The sequence below is a fragment of the Vombatus ursinus genome, unplaced genomic scaffold (assembly GCF_900497805.2).
Source record: "Vombatus ursinus unplaced genomic scaffold, bare-nosed wombat genome assembly UNPS02014847.1, whole genome shotgun sequence".
NCBI lineage: Eukaryota > Metazoa > Chordata > Mammalia > Diprotodontia > Vombatidae > Vombatus > Vombatus ursinus.
The window spans coordinates 16,343,979-16,370,031 of NW_020954625.1; the positions used below are offsets into that span (position 1 = coordinate 16,343,979).

At 42.3% G+C, this 26,053-nt stretch overlaps 1 protein-coding gene across 3 annotated transcripts in view; it reads right to left on the minus strand.

Moving 5' to 3' along the window:
- The window catches only part of UBE2D1 (ubiquitin conjugating enzyme E2 D1), a 35,706-nt gene extending 16,567 nt beyond the window's left edge, over positions 1 to 19,139 (minus strand). The window contains exon 1 of one of the 3 annotated variants that reach the window (XM_027840569.1): positions 19,046 to 19,139. In XM_027840569.1, coding sequence (XP_027696370.1) covers positions 19,046 to 19,069 — 24 coding nt within the window. In that variant the 5' untranslated portion in view covers positions 19,070 to 19,139. Of the gene's footprint in view, positions 1 to 4,826; positions 5,022 to 6,167; positions 6,228 to 19,045 lie in introns of those variants that run through there. The other 2 variants (XM_027840568.1, XM_027840570.1) reach the window with 2 other exon arrangements.
- Between the last annotated feature and the right edge of the window lie 6,914 nt (positions 19,140 to 26,053).

Consider the following 26,053-nt stretch of genomic DNA (forward strand, 5'->3'; position numbering starts at 1 on the left):
TGTACAAAAAAAGTAAAAGCAGGTCATTGAGAATGGATACAAAAGAGCAGGAGATTCTCTATAAGATACCAGGATACAAGAGCTATCAGAAAGCTTGAAGCCCACAGAAGGAGCAGGGGCTTGCGGAGAATTCTAAGAACAACAAAAAGGGCTTTTTAAAGCAATGTTCTGAGATATGAGAAAGATCAAAGCCGATAAAGGACCACTGCTTCAGATAGATGAAATAATAACATGATGGAGAAAAAGCCAGAGACGCTGCAGGGTAACAGACACAAAGCTGGAAGAAATAGCTACCACACAGGATAAGAGTCAAAACTCAGAAAGATTGTGACAGGCTCAAACTTTGGGCCAAATCAAGTAAGATGGAATTGAATAGTGAAGTCATATACTTGGATTTCTGCAAACCAGCTTCGTAAATATAAAATAAAGAAGGGGAGGTTCTACTCCAATTAATATGAAAAAGATCTGGGGGTATTAGTAGACTGGCTCCACTCAAGTCAACAATGTCCTTTGTAATCCAAGAAAGCTCACGTAATCTTAAACTGCATTGACAGGCCTGGTGTCCAGGCCCAGGAAGAGGTCAGGCCCACTTGTATTCTGCGTGGGTTGGAGCATATCTAGTGTACCATGTTCTGTTTGAGGTGCCACATCTCAGAAAGGACACTGATAATCTAGGAGGGCAAATGGGATGGGAAAAGCTCCTAAAATCATTACCCTTAGGGCTGAGTTCAGGGAAATGGGAATATTTATCTTGAAGAAAGTAAGACTTAAGGGGAGGCACATAATAGTTGGGTCCAAGCAGTTGAAAGGTTGTCATAAGGAAGAGGGATTACACTTGTTTACTAAGAGTAATAGAAACTGAAAGAGGAAACTTCAGGCTTGATATAAGCAGAAATATCTTAACAGTAAGAGCTCTCCCCAAATGGAACTGGCTGCATCAGGAAGAGTGGTCATCTTCAAGCCATAGTCAGATGACCATTTGTCAGGCAGATTGCGTAAGGGATTCTCCTTCAAGTTCAGTGTGAACTGGGTAGAGGCTGAGGCCCCTTCTCACTCTGTTATTCAGTGTTTTTGTAACCAGAGCAAAATGCACCTGCATTATCAACTCCAGCATCCTGGACAAAGGCTTCAATAACATAATCATCTTTCCTGACTTTTTTATTGACGCCCCATCTTTCTTCTCTCTTTATATGTGGATGTTCTTTCTTCAAGGTGACGGGAACTGAGGCTGCTGAGCTTTAAGAAGATACAACCTAGGGGAAGGGCAGCATGGAAGCCGTTTCCATGGCCAGACTCTTGTTCAGGTAGGAAGCTGTGCTCAATAGCCTCTGAGGGGCCATCCAATCCAAGATCCTCAAGTGTTTCGTTTGTTTGTTCTGCTGTCCCAGAAGAACGAAAGGCTCCTTACCATTGAGGTGGTAAAGACAAAATTAGCAAAGAGAATACCTGACCACCCTCCATTATGTCGAGCCACCAGGCTCAGCTAAATTATACAAGAGGACATTGAAATAAAGCGTGGATATGATTGCTGAGCCACTCTTAGTCATCTCTGAAAAATTGTGCTCAATATGAAATTGAAAACTTTTTGCATGAATAAAATAAATTCAGTTAGGATAAGAATGGAAACTCTGAACTGGGAAAAAAAAGTTTGTATCACGTATCTTTGACAAGAGCATGATATCCAAGATATCCAAAGAATTAACACAAATATATAATGGGTACAGTTCTTAATAGATGGATCTAAGAGTACTGAATCATGAGACTGGGCCAAATAATTAATAAGGAACACACAAATCAAAACATCTCTGAGATTTCATCTCATATCCCACAAGTTGGCAAAGATGAAAAAGATGAAAACGGACAATGTTGAAAGGATTATTGGAAGAAAGGCATAAAAGTAATACTATTACTGTTGTTGGGGCAGGAAATTGGCACAGTCTGGAAAGCAATCTGGATATTTGCTAATGAGTTACTAAAATGTCTATACCTTTGACTCAGAAATTCCATTAGTAGGTAAATATTCCAAGGAGGTCAACGACAAATATGAAGGTAGAAGTTACACCTAGATATTCACTTTCGCCATTTTTTGTGCAAACAAACTGGAAACAAAAGTACATACCTCTCACTTGGAGAATGGCCTGATACATGAATACAATGGAATATTATGATGCAATGAGAAACAACAAACAGAAATAATGTAAGATTTACCTGACCTGATATAGAGCGAAGGAAGCAGTAACTATAATGATGTAAATGAAAAAAATAGTATGATAAAACTGAACCTTATGTAATTATAATGGCCCTCAAGAAAAATGGAGAAAATGCACCTCTCTCATTGTAGAGGTGGGAGAGGATGGCTGTGAAATACTGTATGTACTGTCAGACATAGTCCATGGGTTACTTGGATGTGCTGAATTGTTTTTTCTCTTACAAGGGAAGATAACATGAGTGGGTGGGGAAGGGAGATCTATAAATGAATAGGCTGTAAAATGAAAAAGCATCAAGAAAAGAAGGGAATAAATGGGGAGAGGTGCCAAAAGTTACATGAATTTTCTGAGAAAATGAAAATGCAGACAAAAAACAAATGGGAAGATTCTTCAAACTATAGACCCGAGGAAGCTGGATTAACAAAATTTTAGAAATCATGATTAAAAGGGAAGTGATCACTAGGGGCCACCATCGGTTAATTGGGAACAAGATACTGCAAAGTAACCTAATTCTCTTGTTTAAACAGGGAAGGGGTTACTGACCTGGTGAACGCCATAAACACAGTCTATGTGAATTTCAGCAAAGGCATCTGAAAAGTTCTCCCACAAAAGCCTTGTAGGCAACATGGAAGGATGGCAGCCTGTAGGTTATAAATAGGTGACCAGGCAAATCATAAGAGTACTGATGATGGATAGAAATCAGCCTGGAGAGAAGCTTCTAGGGAAGTCAGCCCCATCTAGTTCAACATTTAGATCGCTGGCTTGGATGGAAGGAGATAAGATGCTTCCCCAAAGCTAGGAGGGATAGCTAATACCTAAGATGACAGAAATGAGGACCAGAAATAGCTCAGCAGGCTGGAACGATGTGAGCTGAATCTAATATTAAACTTTGTAGAGTTAAATGTAAAATCTTCCAGTTGGTTTAAAAAACTTAAATTGCACAGGCCCAAGATGGCACCAACAGGGCCAGACAATCAATTGTTCATGTGAAAAGGACCTCAAACTGGTCATAGACCTGGATCTGGGAGGGGCCTCAGAGGCCAGAGTCCAAGCCAAACCTCCTACTTCAGCACTGTAAACTCGAGATCCCTCCACCTGGCAGGGCTCTCCAGCAGCATGAACAGTAACACGAGGGCCCCCACAGGGGAAGCGGCTAATTCTGATCCTGCTGAACACCTACTCCAGGCCACCTCTGGGGTGTTTTGTGTGTTCAGTCTATGGGCTACATCTTAGGAAAGAAACTAACAAGCCAGCGAAAGGCCAGAGCAGGGCAATCAGAAGAAGGGATATGAACTAAAGCAGACCCCACCAAGAACAAGTGAAGGAGGTGCGGCTGTTTAGCCTGATGAGAAATGACTCAGAAAGGCAAGGTTGAGCTGGGAGGGATGGAGCACTGCAAACCAGGAAGGGGTTACAGGTCACATCCAGCTCAGGACAAAAGCTTTTCAATCACAATAATTATCCCAAGTTAGCATGGGCTGCCACAACAGATAAATAAGCTGCATATCTCTAGAGGTATTCATGTGACCATCCATCAGGGGTGATATCTGAGGTTCCTTCAAAAGGCGAGACAATGATTTCTATCTTCTTCAAACAACGTGCTTTGTACATAGATGTTAATTTTTGTCCAATGAACGCGCTATCCCAAAAAATTACACTTTCCTCTGTAAATCAAATTAAAAGCTCCCAGCACAACACACAACTTGTACTCATGTGATGTCAGACTGGAGGCCAAAGATAAGACTGCATCATTTGAGGCTAGGGTATTCATCTTTCAAGGCCAATCTGTATACTTCTCTTCACGTTCTGCTGTCACACAGAAATCCAGGAGATACCATGGGTAGGGAACCTTTCCACATCCAGTTCTTGAGTCTTTGGGCCATATTCTGAATTGTCTGCTCCAGATCATGCATTTTAAAAAATCTTATTAAATCTAGTAGAAGCCAGGTTGGCACGGTCCTTCTTGGCATCATATTTTTATTTGTAGGTAGTGATTAGGGAAAGAAGGGTAAAAATGAGCTCAGTCTGTTTAGGATAAATATTTTTAGAATAAGTAAATTCAGATCACAGGACTAAGGGCTACTGGCAGAAAGCTTGCAGATCATCTAGTCCAGTTCCTGCAGCACCACCACCTATGCACCCATTTTACAGATGAGGAAAGGGGTGGGAAGTTGAAGTCATTTGTCCAAGGTCACAGAGGCAGCTAATAAGGAACAGAGCCAGGACTCAAATCTGAGGCTTCTGACTCTGAATCCAGTGTTCTTTTCACCATAATTTTTCTTCTCTCTGTTATAAAAACTACCTATTTAATATGACAGGTTAATCTGGTAACTATATTCTAAGACTGAACTCATTCACGTTATTTTATGGCAATTTAGAGAATGACTGTACCTAATGATACAATCTAAAGAAGGGAAAACATTTCAAAAGCCAAGCTACAAAATGGACCCTCTCATTTTAAGAAGACTGGCAAGTAATTACAAGCATCACTCCAACACACATTTTGGAATTTAAAGAAAAGCCAAATGCAATTCGGAAACAGAATTAAAAATAAAATTAGTTATCTTCTTATGTAACTTTGGGTGAGATAAACTCCACCAATGGCTCTCTTATACTTACTACCTCCTTGGGTAAGTGGCTTAAACTTGCTGGGCCTCAGTTTCCTCATTTGTAAAATGACAAAGTTGGACTGGTTGGATGTCTCTTCCAGCTCTGCTTCAAGGATCCGGTGACCCAAACTGTGAACCACAGCTATTGCAACGGTCCACAAACCGAGACTTACATCCAAATAATACTTGGAGCTTCATTTAGTACCTACAAAAAATGCCAAATGGATGCTACTATCATGAGGAAAAGAAGGGGTGACATCTGAATATTTAAAAAATATATATTCTGGGTTTTTGACACATTGCTTTCTCTCGTTTCTCAAGACAAGTCAGCCAGTCCTGGGAGTTCAGCATCTAACTGTCAAAAGGTGGGAAACACGGTTCATCACTCTGGAATCATGGCTGGTCATTGCACTGGTCACAATTCTTTAATACCTAGGATTATACCTAACATTAAAGTAATGCTTTAACGTTTGCAAAGTACATCACTTGTTAACTCATTTGATCTTTGCAATAACTTTGTGAGGTAGGTACCATTATTATCCATCTTACACGGGTAAGGAAGCTAAAACCCAAACTGCTCAGGAGCCTGCAGCTGGTAAGTACCTGGGGCAGAACTGGAACTCTTGTCTGCCTGAATTCAACACTACAATATCCCCTGTGCCACCTAATGGCCTTAGTCTTTCAAAATGGGAATGCTACTGTACACATTGTTCTCCAGGTTCTATTCAGTTCACTCTGCATCATTTCAGACAAATCTTCCCTGGTTTCTCTGAACCCATTCCTTTCAGCATTTCTTACCTCACAGTAGTGTTCCAATTACATTACCAGTTAGGATTTATATCTCATTTTAAGTGCTTTACAAATATTATATGATTTTATTCTCAGATAACTCTGGGAAGGAGTTACTATTATTATCCCCAATTCGTACACAAGAAAACCGAGGCAGACAGGTTAGGTGTCTTGCCCAGGGTCATAGAGCTAGTAAGTATCTCAGGCTGGATTTGAACTCAGGTCCTTCCTGACTCCAATCCCAGTGCTCTATCCAGGAGCTATATCATAATTTGTTCTGCCATTTCCCAAATGAGAAAACTTTTTGGTTTCCCATTCTTAGCCACTACAATAGGAGCTGCTGGAAATTGTTTTGTCCATTTGAGCTCTTTTCCTCTCTTTGATCTTTCTGAGATTTAAGTACTGTTATTACAGAATCAAAAGCAACTGCTTCAACAACCCAAGTGACTCTTCTTAAAGTCAACGATAAAAACTGTATAAAGGACATTAACGTTGAGGTTATGAGTGATGGAGAACAACATGAGTATAAAGCCAAATTCTTAAAAGAGATTTTATTTCCTACCTTATTCCTCTTAACGTATGGTCCTGTCATTTTGGCCCAGTCCATTTTCTATTACAAAAGCCACTGCTGGAAACGCAGAAATGATGATTTCTATTTTCCTCTCATTCACAAGCAACAAAATTTCATCAAGTAAAGATGTGTACAAAAATAAAAACAAGAATAAACTTTTTAAATGCTACTCATAACAGAGAGACAACAGAAGTCACGTTTCAACACTTTGGGCAAACTATAAATATTTCTTTTAAACTAGGTCACACTTCCAATTCTATTAAAAGAGAAAGAAATGAACTATTATGGTTTGATCCCAGATGCCACAAGCATATAATACCATACATATACCTTGCCATATAAAGAGATTGTTCCTTACACAAGACACACCCCAGAAATTGGACATTTCACTTAAATGATTTGCCATTCTCTGATATTGACCAATTTGAGGAAAGGAAGGAGGACAGGTGGCATGACAGTGGGAAATGAATAAAATAGAAGACATGAATTCAGAAAGAGAGGAGGGGTGAGCTGGTAGTTGATTTATAACATACAAAATGTCACTGTAATTTAAGACCATGTAGTGGGGCAGCTAGGTGGCGCAGTGGATAAAGCACCAGCCCTGAAGTCAGGAGGACCTGAGTTCAAATCCGGCCTCAGACCAAACACTTGACACTTACTAGCTGTGTGACCCTGGGCAAGTCACCTAACCCCAATTGCCTTAAGAAAAAATATAAAACTATATGTTGGCACTTTCGGCTTACAGTACCTGTCTCATCATTCAATAGGCCTGCTACTTTACAAATACTAAACTATACCTAACTGGTAAATTTAATTATAATTTACTACTACTAACATTTATTTACATATTTAATAAATATAATTTGTTGTTAATAAATCATAATATAAATATACCTAACTGACCAACTCAAATATACCTAACTGGTTATCAATAATTTTCATGTAAAATCCCCAGAAAACTTCCACCTGTGATTTACTTTAAGACGAACTATTAGTAAAACCTTGGGCATACAGCAGCTCCTAAACTCAGTCATAAATATTGTTGATTACTATAGTTCTAAGGGCTTTTCAATCATGAGGAAGAGATATTCATTATACCTTTTACTTTTTCTAAATAAACCCTCTCTCTTCCCACCGAGTGAACTTTAAAAAAAAAAATAGAAATGATCAGCAATCCCCAAACACTAAGTACTCACTGCTTCGACCATTGTGCTGAATGATGGGGACACAAGGACAAAAAAAAAAAAAAAAGCTGAAAACTCTTCACCCTCAAGCGCTCACATTCTCGTGGGGTAGGGGTTTGGGAGGTAGTCCTTCAACATGTACGGGCAGGTATATACAAATCAAACATGAATTACATGTGAACGTTTAAAAACACACAACACAAAAAACTCAGCACTGCTGATTAAACCATTATCCAATCCCTTTCTAAGGGTACTGAAAGATACATGTATCCAAAACTTAAAGACAGAGCATGAGCCCATGCTTAAGGAAGAGGCAGTTTAATAATGTTCAGTTTACAAGGGCTGACAGGAAATCAAAAAGAAACAAAACAACCTATTTTAAAGTCGACACAGCCTTAACATTTCCAAGGCTCTCTGTATCAACCCACGTAATAAAAATACTAACAAGAGGGCCCAGGTTGAAACACACATAGCATTATTTACAAGTCACACAATATGCCAAGTGTTCTAGGTTAAACCAATCTACACATAGTCTTTGCCCCTGAGGAGCTTAAAATGTAAAAGCAGACAAGGTAAACTAATACAAAGCAGGTAATCGAATAAATGGGAACTGAGCTAGGCATGAGATCGAAGAAACTGCCAAGCTCCCAGAAGGCTGGCAACAGTTTAAAGGTGTTTGTGGAGGTTCATATTACTTTTATTTTTTCAACATCTTATAAAATTGTCTTACTCAACTATTATCCACCCTCAATTACTCGGGTGTGATGGTAGCCAACAAATATTTATTCCAAACTGTACAAAGTGACAAAAAAAAAAAGAAAAAGAAAACCACTATTAAATGGGCCCTTTTGTTATTTCTTGGCCTCAAGATTTTCTGACAATTTAAATCTCAATATTCCATACAACGTAAAGGACTAGTGTCCATGGTCAGCAGTGATGTTTAGAGTACAAATTTAATTGCAACTCAGAGCCTGAAAGACTAAAAAACACCCACTATTGACTCATTTCAAAAACCATCAGTCAGGCCAACAGGCAGCTAGCTGCTGCCACGGCTCTCCTCAGACCCTCCCACTCCTACAACAAGGGAACAATTCTTACTGGATTTCCTTGCTGGGTGTTTCCACTACAGGGGCATATGAGCTATGGTTGGCCTGATCACACATAAACATTTCTTGTACTTTCATTTCAGATTCTGATCCACTTACATGCAGTGGACAGTAGCTATTTCAAAATTCAAAAACAAAAAGTCAAAAAAGAGCTGGCAGAAATGCTTTTAGATATAGAACTTCCTTAATGATAGTCACAGCAGAATTTCTACATATCAAACAGCCACCTGGTCTTTTCCCAGACAAATCCAAAATATTGGAGTTTTCCCAATAATTTCACTGCAGTAATCAAACGAAGGGTTGGCAGACTTGGGCTGCTTCCAGGTGATTGTCCACCATAGAAAAGACCCTTAACCAAATTTTGTGGGGCTTCAGTCATTCCCTGGATGAAGTGTGTATCCAATTCGGCCATGGCGGCTTCTAAAAAGTACAGATAAGTGCTACACTGAAGGAAGAGGAAAAAGTAGGCAGTGGTGGATGCTGCCCGTGTCAGAGTCACCCCCAGCAACTTTGGTCTGCTTCGTTGTTGTTCAGTCGAGTCTGACTCTTCTCAACCCCATTTGAGGTTTTCTTGGCAAAGATACTGAAGTGGTTTGCTATTTCCTTCTCCAGCTCATTTTACAGATAAGGAATTGAGGCAAAGAGGGATTAAGTGACTTACCCAGGCACTCTCGAGTTCAGGATTATCTGGAGTAATTCTGGGGAAGAGGGGAAATTCTAGGACACAACTTTGTTGGGGGGGGGGAGGGAGAAGCAGAGGCAATTAACTCCCTAAGTAAGGCATGGCTGTGGAGGATAAGGATAATCTAGTAGCTTCCTCTCTGAACTAATTATTCCTGTTAAAGAGATGGTGCATGGAAGTAAGGGGGAGATAGCCCACCTCAGGCTCAGGAAGACCTGGGCTCAAGTACTGCTTATGCACATATTGGGGGTGGGGCCCTGGCAAGTCACATGACCACTCTATTTTGCACAACAGCTGCCAAACTGCAGCAGGAGTCTCCTCCTTGCTGCCAGCTCCCTGGGCCAGGGAGGTCCATGCCTATACCCCAAAAGGGCTCCTTAATCTTTTTTTTTAATAAGAGGAAGAGGACCCATTTGCACGAAAATATCTATAGCAGGTCTTTTTATAGTAGCAAAAAACTGGGAACTGCCCACGTATTGGGGAAGAACTAAACAAGTTATGGTTTATGAATGTAATGGAATATATTGTGCCATAAAAACACGAAATGTACAGTTTCAGAGGAAACCAAGAATTCGTCAATGAACTGGTACAGAGTGAAGTAAGCAGAACCCGAGAAATCTACACAATGACAACATTAGAGAGACAAAAATCTCAGAAAGACTAGAGAGCTCTGATAAATGACAATGCTAGATTCCAGAAGATGCCAAATGAAGTCCATCATCCACCTCCTGGCAGGGCAGTGATGGACTTCAAACACCAACTGAGACACACATTTTGGACGTGGTCAATGCAGGAATTGGTTTTGCTGGACTGTGCATATTTGTCATAAGGGTTTTATTTATTTATTTATTTATTTACCTTTTTATTATTCAGCTGGCTGGGGGTGGGGTGGGGAATAATCATTTGTAGAAAAAAATTGAAATCCAAAAAAGTAGAGGGCATGCCATGACCTTAAGAGGTGATGAAGCAAAGGGTAGGAAGGCTTGTCTCAAATAGTACCACACCTACCCTTCATTGTTAAAAAATGCAACACCTCCCTCCCCTTCCCTATTCTACACTGGACATTCACTTCTCAGAGCAATTATAGCCTACACCCCTGACCTATGCACCCACAGCAGCAGCAGCTGCAAAGAGACTATGGGGAAAATCTCTCTGACCCGTCTGTCTGTTTCTATTATCCGTGCATGCACACCCCAACACCCACACGCAGCTCCAGCCCCCACATTATTGTAGCTGCAGGAAAGTGCCCCTTGGAGTGTGGACCTGGCGTTCCAGGGTGGTGAGAAAGAGCCCCACCTACTCCTTTGCATCTGGGGTAGAAAGAATGAATCACCCAGGAAGATCAGGTATGGATGGATTGCTGCTATCTGCATTTTAGATTTTATTACATGATATTTCCCTCCTCTTCCAAATTTCCCAATTTCTATCAAGAGTACATCTAGTCACCCAGGCTCATACCTGAGGTGTCAACCCTACACCCATGTACCCAAGCAGATGCCAGATGGGGCGGTTTCTATTTCCCAACTTTCTCACACACTGTGCTCCTTTCTTTTCATTCATACACTTACCTATTCTACATCACCACCTGCCTGAACTAGTAGTGCATGGGCTCCATGAATTTCCTATCCCAAGATCTCTCCCTGATCCTGATCTCTCCTCTACACACCGGCCAAAGTGATTTTCCTAAAGCTCAGGTCTGACTACATCCCCTCCTACTCAATCCAGTGGGTCTCTACCTCTAGCATCAAATCTAAACTCCTGTGGCTGACATTTAAAGCTCTTCCCAACCTGTCTCTGGCTGTAATGATGCAGTCCAGTCAAACTGGCTTTCTTGCTGTTCCTCACACTCATACAAAAAACTAAACATACAGACATGAGGAAGAAACGAAAGAATGTTACAATCCATCAGGCAGCACTAGGTTAAAAAAAAAGCACATTTATGTTGAAAACTTTCTTTGGAGTTGAAATCAGAGGCAATTCACTTTTTCATGTTGTTTAGCATCTTGTATATGGAGTTCCATGCCTGAAAAACTATTGCATTCACTGCCTGTTAGGACCTCTTATTTCACTGGTGTATTGGGCGTCTTTCAAAAAAAATGTTATCTACAAACAAACCAAAAAACCAGGATATTAACTTTTTATAAAATTAGCTAATAAGTTAATTACTAACGAATATTATTTATAAGACTGCTTTATATGCCAGGGCATATGCAGGGATTTTCTGAAAATAACAAAAGCATATTCAATAATATTGAAAAAATTTTTTTTTCAAACTCAGGTCTATTTCATTTTTGTCATCCTTGCCTATTTTTAACTATATTAAGACAAAAGAGCACAATTATATTTTTATGAACATACTGGGCATATGTGCACAAAAATTAACATAACTGAGTCTCCACCTCACACACAACAAATTGCAAAGATGAATTTTAAAAAACTACCAATAGTCAACATTGGGTGAGATGGTTTTTTGGAGGACAGAATTTTTGGTGGGGAGTAAAAACAAACGTTATCAATAAAAATTTATTTAACAGTCAATACTGGTCCTTCACAAGGGGAGGCACTGGTATGAAATACTGCAAATAATATCAAGGTTTTTTGATATATTGGTCTGTCTGGCTGGATTTTTTCCTCTTCCTCTCTTTTTTAAAAAATCTTTGTTATGAGGAATGGCTCTCTGGGAGGGGAAATAGGAAGGATAAAGATGGAAAGCTAGAGAAACATATAAACAAAAGATGTCAATAAAAAAAAAAGAGTCAATGTTGAAGAGACTGTCAGAAGATAGTCTGATTAATAACAAACTGCCCAAGCCCTCCTGGAAACAATATAGTAAGAAAAAGTTCCAACTAAACTTTCCATATCCTTTGACATTAATTCTACTACTGGGCATATGCCCCAAGTGAGTTTGTGAGAGGGGAAAAAAATCTCCCCTTTCTAACAAAATTCTAATACCCAAACCCCACCAACACACACATAATGAAAGCAAAGTAGGCACCCAATGGTTGGGGACTTGTTAAACAAACCGTAGCATATGAATTTAATGGAATTTTATTGTGCTTCAGGAAATGACCCATGTGAAGACTCAGAGAAACTTGGGAAAGTTCTAATGAATTGATGCTGACAACAGTCAACAAAACCAAGAGAACAACATAGACAATGGTCTTGATAACGCACAGGAACACTCAGAGACATCAGAAGGCAGATCGGCACTTGTTGAATTTAAATGGCCAATCTCGGCTATGGGGGACCAGTGAGGACACATACCTACCTCTGAGAGGTGGTGGACTAGAGATCATTCGCTATGAGGTTTTTGCTATCATTAGACATGTGTGTCCATTATTTCTGTTTACTATACACTTTAATACAAGAGAGAATTCTATTAAGGATGGGAATATTGGAAATTAACAGCAATGTTTAAAAAAAAGTATTAAAAAACCTTAAAAAATTCAAGCACTGCTTTCTAAAGAGGGCAGTACACTGGTACAATAACCTATCTCCAACTATCATGGCTGCCTTTACACTATAACCCACTTAAAGAATTCCTACCAAATGTTTTCATTTTTACCTGGTTCTTCTAAAGCTCACCAAGGCATGCTCTAAATCTGGAGATGGGAGAGTAGGCAAAGGCCACAAAACACTTTCAGTTTTAGTGGAAAACAATAAACAAGACACTTTGTATCAATGGTTACACAGCCACGGGTAGAACTGTATAAGAATGTATTACATTGTGTTCACTCATGTAGTCTTTCTAAATAACAAATGGAAAATCATGAGCTTCAGCAACACTACACAAACCAAAGTTTTCAGAGAACTCTTTTTGGAGGACCCGGAAGTCGTGATTCCCAAGGCAGGGGGGACACTGTGGTGGTGGTTGTTGACCCTAAGTTACTTCCAGAAAATAATACCAAACTCGAATCAATCAGGAAGGCTTTCATGAAAACCAGTTTTCAAAGTGTGCAAACACCGTAGAGGAGAAAGCTTTTTCTGACCTTATCACAGTGCAAATATGCTAAATATAGTCCAGCAGTTCAATTCTGGCTTTTGAAGGATGGAAGTAAGCCCTGGTCACCAGGTCTATGTTAGCACGTCCCCGCCCAATTCTCTACCATACTACTTAACTGAACTCTCTGTAAACACATCTCAGACAGCCCTACCTAGAGAAAAAACAACCAGATTATTTTTACTGTTGGAGGTTGCTTAGGGATGCTCCTCCTCTTCTCTCCTCCCCACCAAACTGCCTTCCACGAAGCCTTGGAAGCCTTGGCCATAAATAGCTGGGCAGGCTAGAAGTATCAGATGGCCACTAATATGAAAACTGATTAGGGGGTAAGATCAGAAATGAAGAAATAGTTCAGAGAAAAAAAAAAGACAGACTACCAGAAGAGACAGAAAATGGGATGAGAAGAGAAGTCAGTCATTCTGGGCTAAGTTAGAAAAAGCCAATTCAAACATCACAAGGGTCAGAGAGGTAAGCCTCTAGAGCCAAAGGCAGTCTAGTACTGACCCTGACCTTTGCCCTCCTCGGGTACATTCCTGTACCCCAGGAGGGCTCCCAGACAGACTCTCAATCAACAAAGGCTGGGAAAACCAAAGCCAAACCTCAGGGTGGTAAAATATCAGGCCTTCAGTCTGATGCAATCCAAGGCTAGTCCACCAATAAATGTTCATTTGGCAAATTAAGTACGTCAAAGTAAACAAGCTCTTTAAGAGAACAACACAGAAGTCAGTTCATGACCTTTAGAGCAAGCTGATGACTGAGAGTTCAGGCTCCAGTTCAGGAGCACCTAGCCCTCATTCAAGGATGCAAGAGGCCTGAAAGGAGAGTGGAAGATCCCGGGAGGGCAAGGACAGTTTTGTCTGTTGAATTGAACTGATGTGTTTTCTGCTTATATTCAACAGGACACTCACTTCAGTCAATGAAGCCTTTATACCAGCTGACTGGAGGCAATCCTGCATCCAGCTAGGCCTAGTTTTAGGGTGGTTTTATCTTTTTTATAAGCAAAAGTCTTACTTAGGTATATGCTATTAATAACCCCAACAAGAAAGAACAGAAGAGCCCTGCATCAGAATTTGTTAGCAAGAGGCATTTCCCACATACCATTATACCTTTAAAGGAAGAGGAAAAAAAAGAAAAAGCTATAAGGAAAAAAAAAATCAGACTTGTTAGTTACAAAGATCTGAATCCACAAAGGGACCTGTAGGAGGTTCTCAGATTTTCTCACACTGTGTTATTTTTAAGTTATACCCTATCCCCTCCCTCGAAAGAACTTGGGAATCTTTCTTTTTCCAAGATGAAAATTTTCCCAATTGGAGGAGTCTTCCTCAAATACCCTGCTTGATTGATACAAGTGACTATGGTTCAAAGCTACTGCCAGAATCAGCTGTTTGGGGTGCAGATTCATTTTCACAAATTGGACATACAGACACCTTGGGAAAAGTAACTGCCTCAGCAAGTATGGGGCACGAGCTCTATTGGGATCTGATATTTTACGATACAAAAACGAGTCTCCCCCTTTTAGGGAAAACAATGTTTTTAAAGCAACACAAAGCTCTAATGTTCATTAAATGTTGGTTCAAACAATCCAGCTTACAAAATGTGTTCTCAACAGAACTTTCTATTTGGATCAACGTGCAGATGAGTTCGGGCATATAAATAAAGACTCTGCTACCTAGGTAGAGTGGAAAAACAGCACTGGGCTTGCTAGTACAAAGAAAGCCTGAGGTCCCGAACTTCATGACTGGCTCTCTGTGCCTCAGTGGCTTCATTTCCACTCCCTTGCCCCACCTGAGGAAGGTGCACAGGGCAAGAACTGTTATGGCCCAGACACAGATTAATCAGCGATAAATGATGGGCCAATCTCAAGGTTCTGAAGGTGGCATCTCCATTTCTGGAGAGGATTTCTGAGATGCTTTTAAAGTTGTCTAAGGTCTGTCACACACACTACCTGACAAGGAGAGCAGGAGGCTCGGTGGCACAGGATCAATCACACACAATTCTTCTGCATGACCATATATTGTCATGTTAAATATTGACTATAAAGTCAGCTCGAGTACAAGCCACTCTTTAAGGCCCCTTATGGGAATATCTAAGCACTGGGGAATAATTATCAGGGTTGCCATATTTGCACAACAAGCCTTGTCTCACTCTTCAACAGAGGAACTAGAGAACCAACAGGCCTGTTCCTGATTTCACATCATTCAAGTGGGGTAATCATTAGCTTAAATTCTTCACAAGGAATTTAAAATGCAGAGGCGGCTAGAACAATACAATGGGCAGAAGCCTAAGGGAGGCAAGCTACAAAGGGCCTCCGGACTTTAAAGAGATTGCAGATCATCAAACTACTTTACATCCCCCCTCCCTCCCCCAAGCCATTTGCCGGCCTTGATATCATCCTTCAACCTATGAAAACAGAACATAAGGCTATCCACTTCTAGGAGGAATATGAAAGCAGCATAGCATGTCAAAACTAGATTAAATCACTGAGCATCATGTGAGATAATAGATGTGACTCGCCCTGCAAACCTTAAAGCACTCAAGAAACGTGGGCTACCAGGAGGAGTGATAATAGTAACAACAACAATAATAGGTCTGCAGAGTGGTTTACATCTATTATCTCATTTTATCCCCACAACTCGGGGTGGTAAGTGCTATTATTAGCCCCATTTTATAGATGAGGAAACTGAGGCAAACAGAGGTCAAGTGACTCACAGTATATGGCACGGAAGTAAAAAAATACAAAACAAGTATCCATGTCATGTCTGCTTGGGTATATGGCAAAGGACCAGGGTCCTAGACAAGACTGCTTTACTAGAAAACAGTCTTTGGATAGAGCACAGCCCTGGAGTCAGGAAGACCTGAGTTCAAATGTAACCTCAGTCACTTATTTAGTTGTGTGACCCTAGGCAAGCCACTTAACCCTCTTTGCCTCAAAAAAAAAAGAAAAAGAAAAAATAGAAAACAGTCTTATTACAGCACAGAGGCAGCACAGCCTAGTGAGGAATCTGTTGCACTTGAGTGTAAGAAAGAACTGGGCTCAAATCCTGTCTCCTGCCACACAACCACGGGCAAATCACTTCAATTAAGTTTCTGTTTCCTCATTTGTAAAATGGGGATAATAGGGCAGTTAGGTGGCACAGTGGATAGAGTGCCAGGCCTGGAATCAGGAAGACTCCTCTTTCTGAATTCAAATCAGGCCTCAGCCACTTACTAGCTGAGTGACCCTGGGCAAGTCATTTTACTCTGTTTGCTTCAGTTTCCTCATCTGTAAAATGAGCTGGAGAAGAAAATGGCAGATCACTCCAGGATCCTTGCCAAGAAAATCCCAAATGGGGTCACGAAAAGTCGGACATGACTGAACAACAACAACTCAAGGTTGTTGGGGGGACCAAATGAGATATTTTTAAAACCTTAAAGAGCTATATAAACCAAAGATACAAATATAAGCTAATTAATCTCAGTTCGCTACCAAGTGCAAAAGATATCCACAGGGTGTAACAACTCCCAAATTTCCTCCAAAGCACTATAAGCAATTCAGTAGCAGTTACCCATTTTAAGAACAGAGTCCAAGTTATTATGATCACTAAAATACTGAAAATACACACAAAACCATATGAAAAATCCTCACTCTGAGGAAGAAAATGGAATTTTGAAATTTACTTTGAAAATATATTCCATTTGACCCAAGAATATTTTGTAATTGCATCATCATTGCTAAGTCATGCAGGAGATGAGAAAAATAAAGACTGGAACGTCATAGTTGTCACTTTGGAAAACAGAAGGTATGGCCTTATTAAATGAAGTATGTGACCCTTCAATATCAAAAGAAATTAGCTGTCTTCTCTACTGAAAGAGGCAGCCATGGACAGTAACTGCAGCTCACCGAGACACACCATTGCTAAGAGAGGTGCAATCAGTAGGAAGAGGAGGGAAATACTACTTGGATTTCTCTGGCCCTCATCAGAAAGTGGCAATAGCAGGGCTACGCACACTCACACAGCCTCTGGCAACCTTAAGCAGTTGCCGGAGCACACCTAGCTAGTTGGTGGGAGGTGCTGGGTAGGAGGCCGCAGAGGTGATGATTTCAGTACAAGCAACAGAATACAAGCCATGAGCAGGGCTAGGTATGCCAGAGAAAAGGAGGCCAGTCATGTGGTGAGGTCAACAGATGCACACTGCTATCAGGGAAATATGACATGACGCAGAGGAAGGATTCCAGTACTGGGGTGTATCCTTTAGGAATGATCTACAGAACACAGACAAGAATCACAAAGCAGCATAGGCATAAATGGGAGAGGTGGTGCAAACATCACCCCCATTTTACAGAAGAGGAACCTGAGGCTTTGAGAATCAAGTGCACAAGCCATAGTCATACAGCTAGGAAGTGTCTTGAGGCAGGTTTTCAACCCAGATCTATTGTTTCCTTCTTGCTGCCTCTGCCAGGGAGAATACTCTCATTGGATTAAAAATGTCGAAGCAGTATATATCCATGTCGTGTTACGAACTACTGCCTCGGTGTCTGCTAGGCCACACACAGGCAGAGGACTGAAAGCCAGAAGAGGGCCTGGGGCCTTAAAGATCATCTAGCCCCACCCCTTTTTTGATTATAGATGAGAAGACCCCTAAATAACTGGACAGTCTGAACTTTGGGTAGTGATAAATGAGTAACTATGCAAACAAGAAGGCAAATAAGACCCTAATATTTAGGGATGGAAGGGCCCGTGGAGTTCATGGAGTCCAGGGTTTCTTAATGGCAGTATGGTGGAGCTTATGGCCCTTCTCAGAATCATATGTTTAAATTACTAAAGGGAACGAGCAATTTCATTTAGAGGGTTGATGAAAACAAAGACGATTTTTTTCCCTCTAAGTTCACGAGCCCCTGAAATCTACTCCCAAGAGCAGATTGGACCTCAGGAGAAGCATCCCTGGTTTGGCCTAAGTCCATCATTATGCAGAGCAGAGGGCTACATACCTAGAAAATGTAGAACTTTGTGCCAAACCATCTAACCAAGAAGGCAAATTAGACCTCAGGATTGAGGGCTGGAAGGCGACCTTAGAGATCTCTAGGGACTGGTCCAACCCCTTCTTTACCCACTAGAGGAGATCGTTTGGCCAAATGACTTGCCCAAGGTCACACGGTAAACAAACCAAATCCCAGCCCTCTCAGCCATCCCAGCGAGCTGGTCGGCTTTCGGACGGTCGTGCTCAGAGTCCTCTGCCTCAAAGGGGGCGCACGAAACCGCCTCCTCGCCCGGGCCACACTCGGGGTGGGGGGCTCCATAAAGCAGAGGCCCAAACTTTACTGCAAAGTTCCCCAGCCAGCCAGCAGCGCTTTCGGAAGAGCCAGCCTGCTTGGCCTGCGTGTCTCCCCCGCCCCCCGTTACCCTCCCCTGTGGTTCGGGGTTAGAACGAGATGGGCAGATCAGGCAGCAGCCTGCGAGGTGACCTCAAGGCGGGGGGCACCCAAAGAGCAGGGGCAGGAGGGCGGGGACGGGCAGCCCCAGGCCTCCAGATTCTGCCCCCAAAAGGGGGCTCTCTCCCAGACCACGAGGGGCCAGGGCGCCGCGAAGAAAGGAATCCAGCGAGCCCCAGGCACCGGAGGCCTGCGTTCTCCACCATGCTCTCCCCCCCCCCCTCCCCGGACATCGCAGAGAGCAGCCAGATTTTAAGCCCCACCCTGTGGGATCGGGAGGAGTAATCATTAATTCAAACCCGGCCCGACGGGGGGGGGGGGCAGTGATAAACAACAATAAAAGCTAGCCCTAAACAGCCGGCGCCCGGCACAGGTTGTTTCCGGGCGCATCTCCGGCGCCGGGAGGGGTCCCTTCTCCGTCCCACCTCCCGGGGATGCCGGGCTCTTTGGAGTCGCGGCCCTGGGCGGGGAGGAGGGGGGCACCCACCTTCTGGATCCGCTTCAGCGCCATGGGTCCGGGGGGCGTTGGGCTCCTCCTGCCTCAGGCGGCCGCTGGGCTGCGGGGCGAGGGGCAGCGTGCGTGTGCAAGCGCCGAGCGTGAGTGTGAGGCGCGCGGGCACACCCCCCCGGCGAGCGGCCGTTCGTTCGTTCTCCTCCCGACGGACACGGACTCCCCCGCGGCTCCGGGCGAGCCCTGCGTGCCTGCGTGTGCGAGCAAGGGAGCGAGCGTGCTTGCGTCCTGCGTGCGTGTGAGCGGGCGGGCGGCCCGGAGAGGGATGGGGAGCGAGCGAGCGAGAGCCGAGTGTGCGACGGACGGGCGGGGGCTCTTTTGTTTCCGCTTCTGGGAAGGAGCCTGCGCCCTCCTGCCCCGCCCCGCCCCGCCCCGCCCCGCCTCCGGAGGGCCCCGCCCCGTGACGCCGTGGGGCGGGCGGGGGGTTGTAGTCCAGCCCCTCCGCCACCCACCCAGTCACGAGCACCCCACCGCCACCAGGCCACACACGCGCAGAACCACAGTCACCCAGGAAAACAGCCTTAGCGCTGCAAGGGACCTTAGAGGCCCTCTAATCCAACCCTTCCATTTTACAGATGTAGAAACTGAGGTTCAGGGCGTGAAAGGGCTTCCCCAAGGTCAGGCGAGGTAGTGCTTGGCAGAGGTGGGATTCTACGCTGGGTCCTCGGCCTCCCTTCCCTGGGATGGGTGTGGAATATTGCCGCCGGGGCTCAGATCCACCTGCATGTTCTTGCCTGGCTGCTGGGTTGTTGTGTTGGGAGCTGGGGATACAAAGACAGACTTCAAACAGTCTGGAAGGGAAGAAATAACATTGTATCCACCGAGGATACAATGTGTAAACACATATACATACACATAAATACATGTGTATGAAAGAAATACAAAGTATTCCAAACTGGGTGAGGCTCCAAAAAGCACCATGTCGTTGTTCAGTCGTCTCTGACTCTTCCTAAACCCCTTTGGGGTTTTCTAGGCAAAGATACTGGAGTGGTTTGCCATTTCCTTCTGCAGCTCATTTTGCAGATGAGGAACTGAAGCAAACAGGGTTAAGTGACTTACCTGGGGTCACACAGCTAGTAAGTGTCTAAGGTTGGATTTGAACTCAGGGAGATGAGTCTACTCGACTTCAGGCCCAGCGCTCTAACCACTGGACCTGCTAGCTGCCCCCAAATAAGCACAACAAAGACGGTTAAATGTTGACAAATGTTGCTGAGTGACATATACTTTGTATCTCTGCGCTCCACACCTCTCTCTCACTGTTTGCTCAGCCTTCTCTTAGTAAGGATTTCCTGCATTGTTTTATTATAACCTTGGGAGTCTGTTTTTAACAACTAATGATTCTTCTCACCCTGCCCTCCCCCCTTTTCAGAAATACAGAGAAAAGGAGATTACAGTCATCAACCTTGATGTTGATGATGAATAGTGAGCATTTATCAAACAGTGTAAGATTTTACATAATTATCTCATTTCATCCTCTCATCACCCTGTGACGTGGATTCTATTTTTATCTCCATTTTATAGATGATGAAACTGAGGTTGAGTTTGTTACCAGCTAAGCAAATATTAGAGGCAGCATTTGAACTTGTTTTCTAGGCCATAGTCCAAGTCCTTCACTCTTTCATCTGTGCCACCTAGCTGCCCTAAAATAAAGAGAGAGGGAGAGACTTGATCTGTGATTTCACTGGTAGAAGGAGGTCCCAGGTGATAAAACTCCCTCTACTCGATGCAGGTTGGCACCTCCCCAACACTTTTAATCTTAGAGAGTCCCCTAGAGCAGTGGTGTCCAACTCAGAAACAGGGGCCATTAAACTGTACATAAGGATTCCTACAGGCCACATGTAACTTGCTTTTAAAATATAATATTACCTATGTTTTACTGTATTCTTATTTATTTTGTTAAATATATCCTGATCACCTTTTAATCTGGTTTGGCTGTATTCCAGAGTGTTGTGGGAAACATGAGGCCTGAGGTCCGTATGTTTGATACCTCTGACCTAGTGCACTGAGAGGTTAAGTGACTTTCCCAGGGTCACCCAGTTGAAGGCAAGTCTTGAGCCCAGGTCTTCCTGGCTAGCTAATCTGGCTGCCTCTTAATAAATCTACCCAACAGAATATTTGAAACAAGTTATTATGGAAAATTCCTAAGGATCATGGAACTTTATAGAATGTAACTCTGGTTGGAAGGAATAGTCAGATTAGGCACTTAATAAATGCTTATTGACTGGCTGATTCTGAACTAGACAAGAATCCCTTCTATATTAGCTTCTCCTTGACGAGACTAAATGAGCTCAAAGGCCCCTTCCAGCTCAAAACCCAGAATCCTAAAATCTCAAGGGAGAATTAATTCCTAGAATTGAAAAGAGCTGAGGAAGGCCTTGGAGTTCATCCTTCCATTCAAGATGATGGATGACACACAGGTTCAGAAACCGGAAGTGATTTGCCTCAAGTCACACCAGTTAGTAAGTGTCAGATGACATTCCAAGGGGAGACGTCTGACTCCTATTATTAGAACATGCAGGCTACCTTAGTCATCTGGGCCAAGCTGCTCTTGAACAGGAATCCTCTCTTTAAAACTCCTCAGAAGTGGCCATCTATCTTCTAAACATTAATACAATACAATTCACCCCAAAACAACACAATACCCTACAATATTTTCAAGTCTAACATTTTAGGTGCCCACTACTGTGTGCTGTCAGCCAGACTGCTCGGTGGATAGAGCATTGGGCCTAGAATCACGAAGACTTGAGTTCAAATCCAGCCTCGGACTCTTACTAGCTGTGTGACCCTAGGCAAATCACTTATCCTTTGTTTGCCTTAATCCACTGAAGATGGAAATGGCAAATTCCTCCAAAGTAGTAGTAGTACTACAAAGACACTCGTCTTAGCCAAGAAAACGCCATGGGGTATGAAGGGTTGGATGTAATTTACTTAATATTTTATTTTTTCCCAACTACAAGTAAAACAATTTTTTTTTCAAATTTTGAGTTCCAAATTCTCTCCCTCCCTCCTCTTCCCCACCCCTAATTGAGAAGGCAAGCAATTTGACATAGATTATACACTTGTAGTCATATAAAAACACATTTTGGACACACTTTAATAATTAAACAACAACTACTAGATGCTAAGCATTGTGGCCCAGGGGCAGTGAGGGATATTAAAAATATGGATAAAATTCATCCCCCTCCTCTTGTGGGGTTATAATCTAGTTCCAAGTGCACCATTATACATAACTTTACAGTAAATGCAACAAACCTTTATCAAGCACCTAGTATGTGAAAAGCCCTGTGCTAAGCCCTGAGAGAAATCGTTTCTCTAAGACACAATCTCTAAGTCACCGTGGTTTACTATGTTGTAAGAAGACGTGATACAAAACAGATACCTATAATACAATATTACAACAGGCTATTTAGTGCCTGCTAGATGGCAGGGAAAGGACAATGGAAAGTGAAGATACCTGCCCACCAGGTGCTTGCTCCCAGCCTAGTTGGGAGATCAGAATTCAACCCAGAATTACTGAATGCATTAGAGAAGTAAAACAATGTGTGGGGTAAAGTTTATTCCTCTACACTTTTGAAAAGGGAGCCACAGGTTCGTATTTGGTATCTCAGCTCCATCTTGATAAATGGCACATTTTCCATCACTACCCTCTACCTTCCAAGAGTATCCATCTCTGAGCTGTGAACTCTGGAGTCAGGAAGATTCATCTTCCTGAGTTCAAATCTGGCCTCAGACACCTTACTAGCTGGGTGACCTTGAGCAAGTCACTTCACTTTGCCTCAGTTTCTTCATCTGTTCCAGTTCTGGCCAGGAGTCTCAGTGACCTCTTGGTCATGCCACAGATGTCAACAAGGAGGGTCTAGAGAAGTAAAAGTTACATCCATGGAAATCAGCAGAGAATCCCTTGATAGGGAACTGATTCTTCAGGTTTTTAAGGGGACCAGAAAAGTAGGTGACAGAGTGTGAATTTTAGATAACAACTTTGTTTGATTTCAACATGAAAGTGCTAGTTCTTTAAAAGATGGATAATAATTCCTGTATCCCTTTTATCAGGATTTTTGAGAAGATATAATAAATGATGTAGGAAAATTATTTTTGAAACAGACACTAGCAAGAGAAGATGTGGGGTTACAAAAAATAAAAATAAAAAACAAAACACCTTACTGAGCTTCAAAATCAGAAGATAAGAATTCAAATTCTGGCTCTGCTCCTTTCTACCTGTGGGATCTTGGGCAAATTACTTACCCTCCTTGAGCCTCAGTTTCCTCATCTATAAAATACTGGAAATACTAGTTCCCTTCAAAACAACCCCAGTGCCACATGCTAAAAGGACCTTTTCTGAGTTGTTAGTGCCAACTCACTTCCAAATTACTTTGCATTTATGATGATTATATACTTTAATTACTTCATAGGATCATAGATCAAAACTGGAAGGCAGTCCGACCCCCTCATTTTATGCCTAAATAAACTAAGGCTCAGAGAGATTATAACTTGCCTACAGTCATGCAAAGATCCACAAGGGGACTAAACCAAGATATGAACCCAGGTCTTCCTGACTCAGAGTCCACTGCTTTCTTCACTACCCTCCTCTCTCATCTTATCTATGAACATCCTGGATCCTTCAAGTAGAGAACAGAGACTCATTTGTACTTTTGTATTTTGTATTTGCATCCCCAATACTTTACATAGTTTACATACATACTTTACATTGCTCATGCTCAGGCGTTTCAGTGATGCCCAACTCTTTGTGATCCCATTTGGGGTTTTCTTGGCAGAGATACTGGAGTGGTTTACATTTCCTTCTCCGGCTCATTTTACAGATGAGGAAACTGAGGCAAACAGGGTGACGTGATTTACTCAGGGTCACACAGTAAGTATCTGAGGTCAGATTTGAACTGAGGAAGATGAGTCTTCCTGACTCCAGGCCCAGCACTCTATCCGCTGCAGCGCCACCTAGCTGCCCCATCTGGCACATAGTCGGATTAATAAATGCTTTCCAATTGAACAATTGTTCGGTTGATTGAAGGGATATTGTCAGCAATTACTGAGTGTCCTCTATATCCCAGGTGCCAGGGGTAGAAAAAGAATGAAAATTTAAATTTGTATACAGTGTCCTTATAATCAATTCAACAAACATTTCTTAATGAGATACTTGTAAAAGCATATAGTAGGTACTATACAAATTTTCCATTAAGTGCCTACTATGTGCCAAGCACTGTGCTCAATGTTGGATATAATAAGATAAAAACACAACAATCCCTGCCTCAAGCATCTCCTATTCTATTATTGTTTTATTTATTTATTTTGGTGAGGGAAAGATGGGGTATTGCAGCATAGTAGAGTGAAAAGAGCCTTGGATTTGATATCAGTGGACCTGGGTTCACAGATACGCCATACTTCTTCTATCACTTACTGCCTGGGTGACCTTGGGCAAGTGACTTAGCTCCCCTGGACCTTAGTCTTTTCACCTGCAAAATGAGGGGGTGGGTTGAATACTATCTAAGGCCCCTTCCAGCTCTCAGTCTATGACTTGGTCCATTGATTCATCAGCATGGGGAACTCCTAGTGTGGAAACTCCCTCTACCTACGTCAACAAGTGATTCACCTGTAACTTACAAGTTGAGAAAGATGCCTGGGCTACTAAGAGGGTGTGGTGACTGGCCCATGATGACACAGTCAGTCAAGATGTGTCGGTAGAAGGGTGGGTGTGAACATAGGTTTTCCCAACTCTGAGGCCAGTTCTTATATCATTCTTCCACAACGCCTCTAGTGTAACACAGAGAAGTCAATACAAAGTCATTTCAAGAGGAAGAGGTGGGGGAGGCAGGTCAGGAAAGACCCTGGAGGGACCTATTGCAAAATCTATTTTCTAGATGAGGGAAATGAGTCTCAGAGAGGGGAAGTGATTTACCCAGGATGGTACAGGATCAGACAGCCTCTCATCAGAGGCAGGAGGGTTTTATGACTCCAAGTGCAGGGCACTTTACAACACATGATATACAAGACATACCAATCTCCTAGAAAAGTCTGAAGACTGTAACAGTCCACAAATTGTGTGGCAGTATTTTCCCTTTTTTTATTTCATAAAACAATTCATAGCTATGCTCCTGTCCACATAATGAGTATGGGATGGTAAGGATTCTTTTTTTAATTAATTAATTAATTTTGATTTATCAACAATCACTTCCATAGGCTTTTGAGTTTAAAATTTTTCTCCCCCTTCCTCCCCACCACCCTCCCCAAGATGGCACACAGTCTGATATAGGCTATACGTATACATTCCTATTAAACATATTTTCACATTAGTGATATTGTAAGTAAGAATTAGAACCAATAGGAGGAACCACCAGAAAGAGGAAACAAAATACAACAGAAGAAAAAAAATAGCAAATAATATGTTTCAATCTGCATTCAAACTCCATAGTTCTTTCTTTGGATGTGGATAGCATTTTCCATCACAAGGCCTTTGGAGATGTCTTGGATCCTTGTATAGCTGGGAAGGGTTAAGTTTATCAATATTAGTCATCGCACAATGTGGCTGTTATTGTGAACAATGTTCTCCTGGTTCTGCTTTCTTCACTCAGCATCAGACCATACAAGTCTTTCCAGGTTTTTCTGAAGTCTGCTTGCTCATCATTTCTAATGGAACAATAGTGTTCCATTACATTCATATACCATGACTTGTTCAGCCACTCCCCGACAGATGGGCATCCCCTCAATTTCCAATTCTTGGCCACCACAAAAAGAGCTCCTATAAATATTTTTGTACATGTGGGTCCTTTTCCCATTTGTGTGATCTCTTTGGGATATAGCCCTAAAAGTGCTATTGTTGGGTCAAAGGGTATGCACATTTTTATAGCCCTTTGGGCATAGTTTCATATTGCTTTCCAAAATGGTTGGATCATTTCACAACTCCACCAACAATGCATCAGTGTTCCAATTTTCCCACATCTTCTCCAACATTTATCATTTTCTTGTTTTGTCATC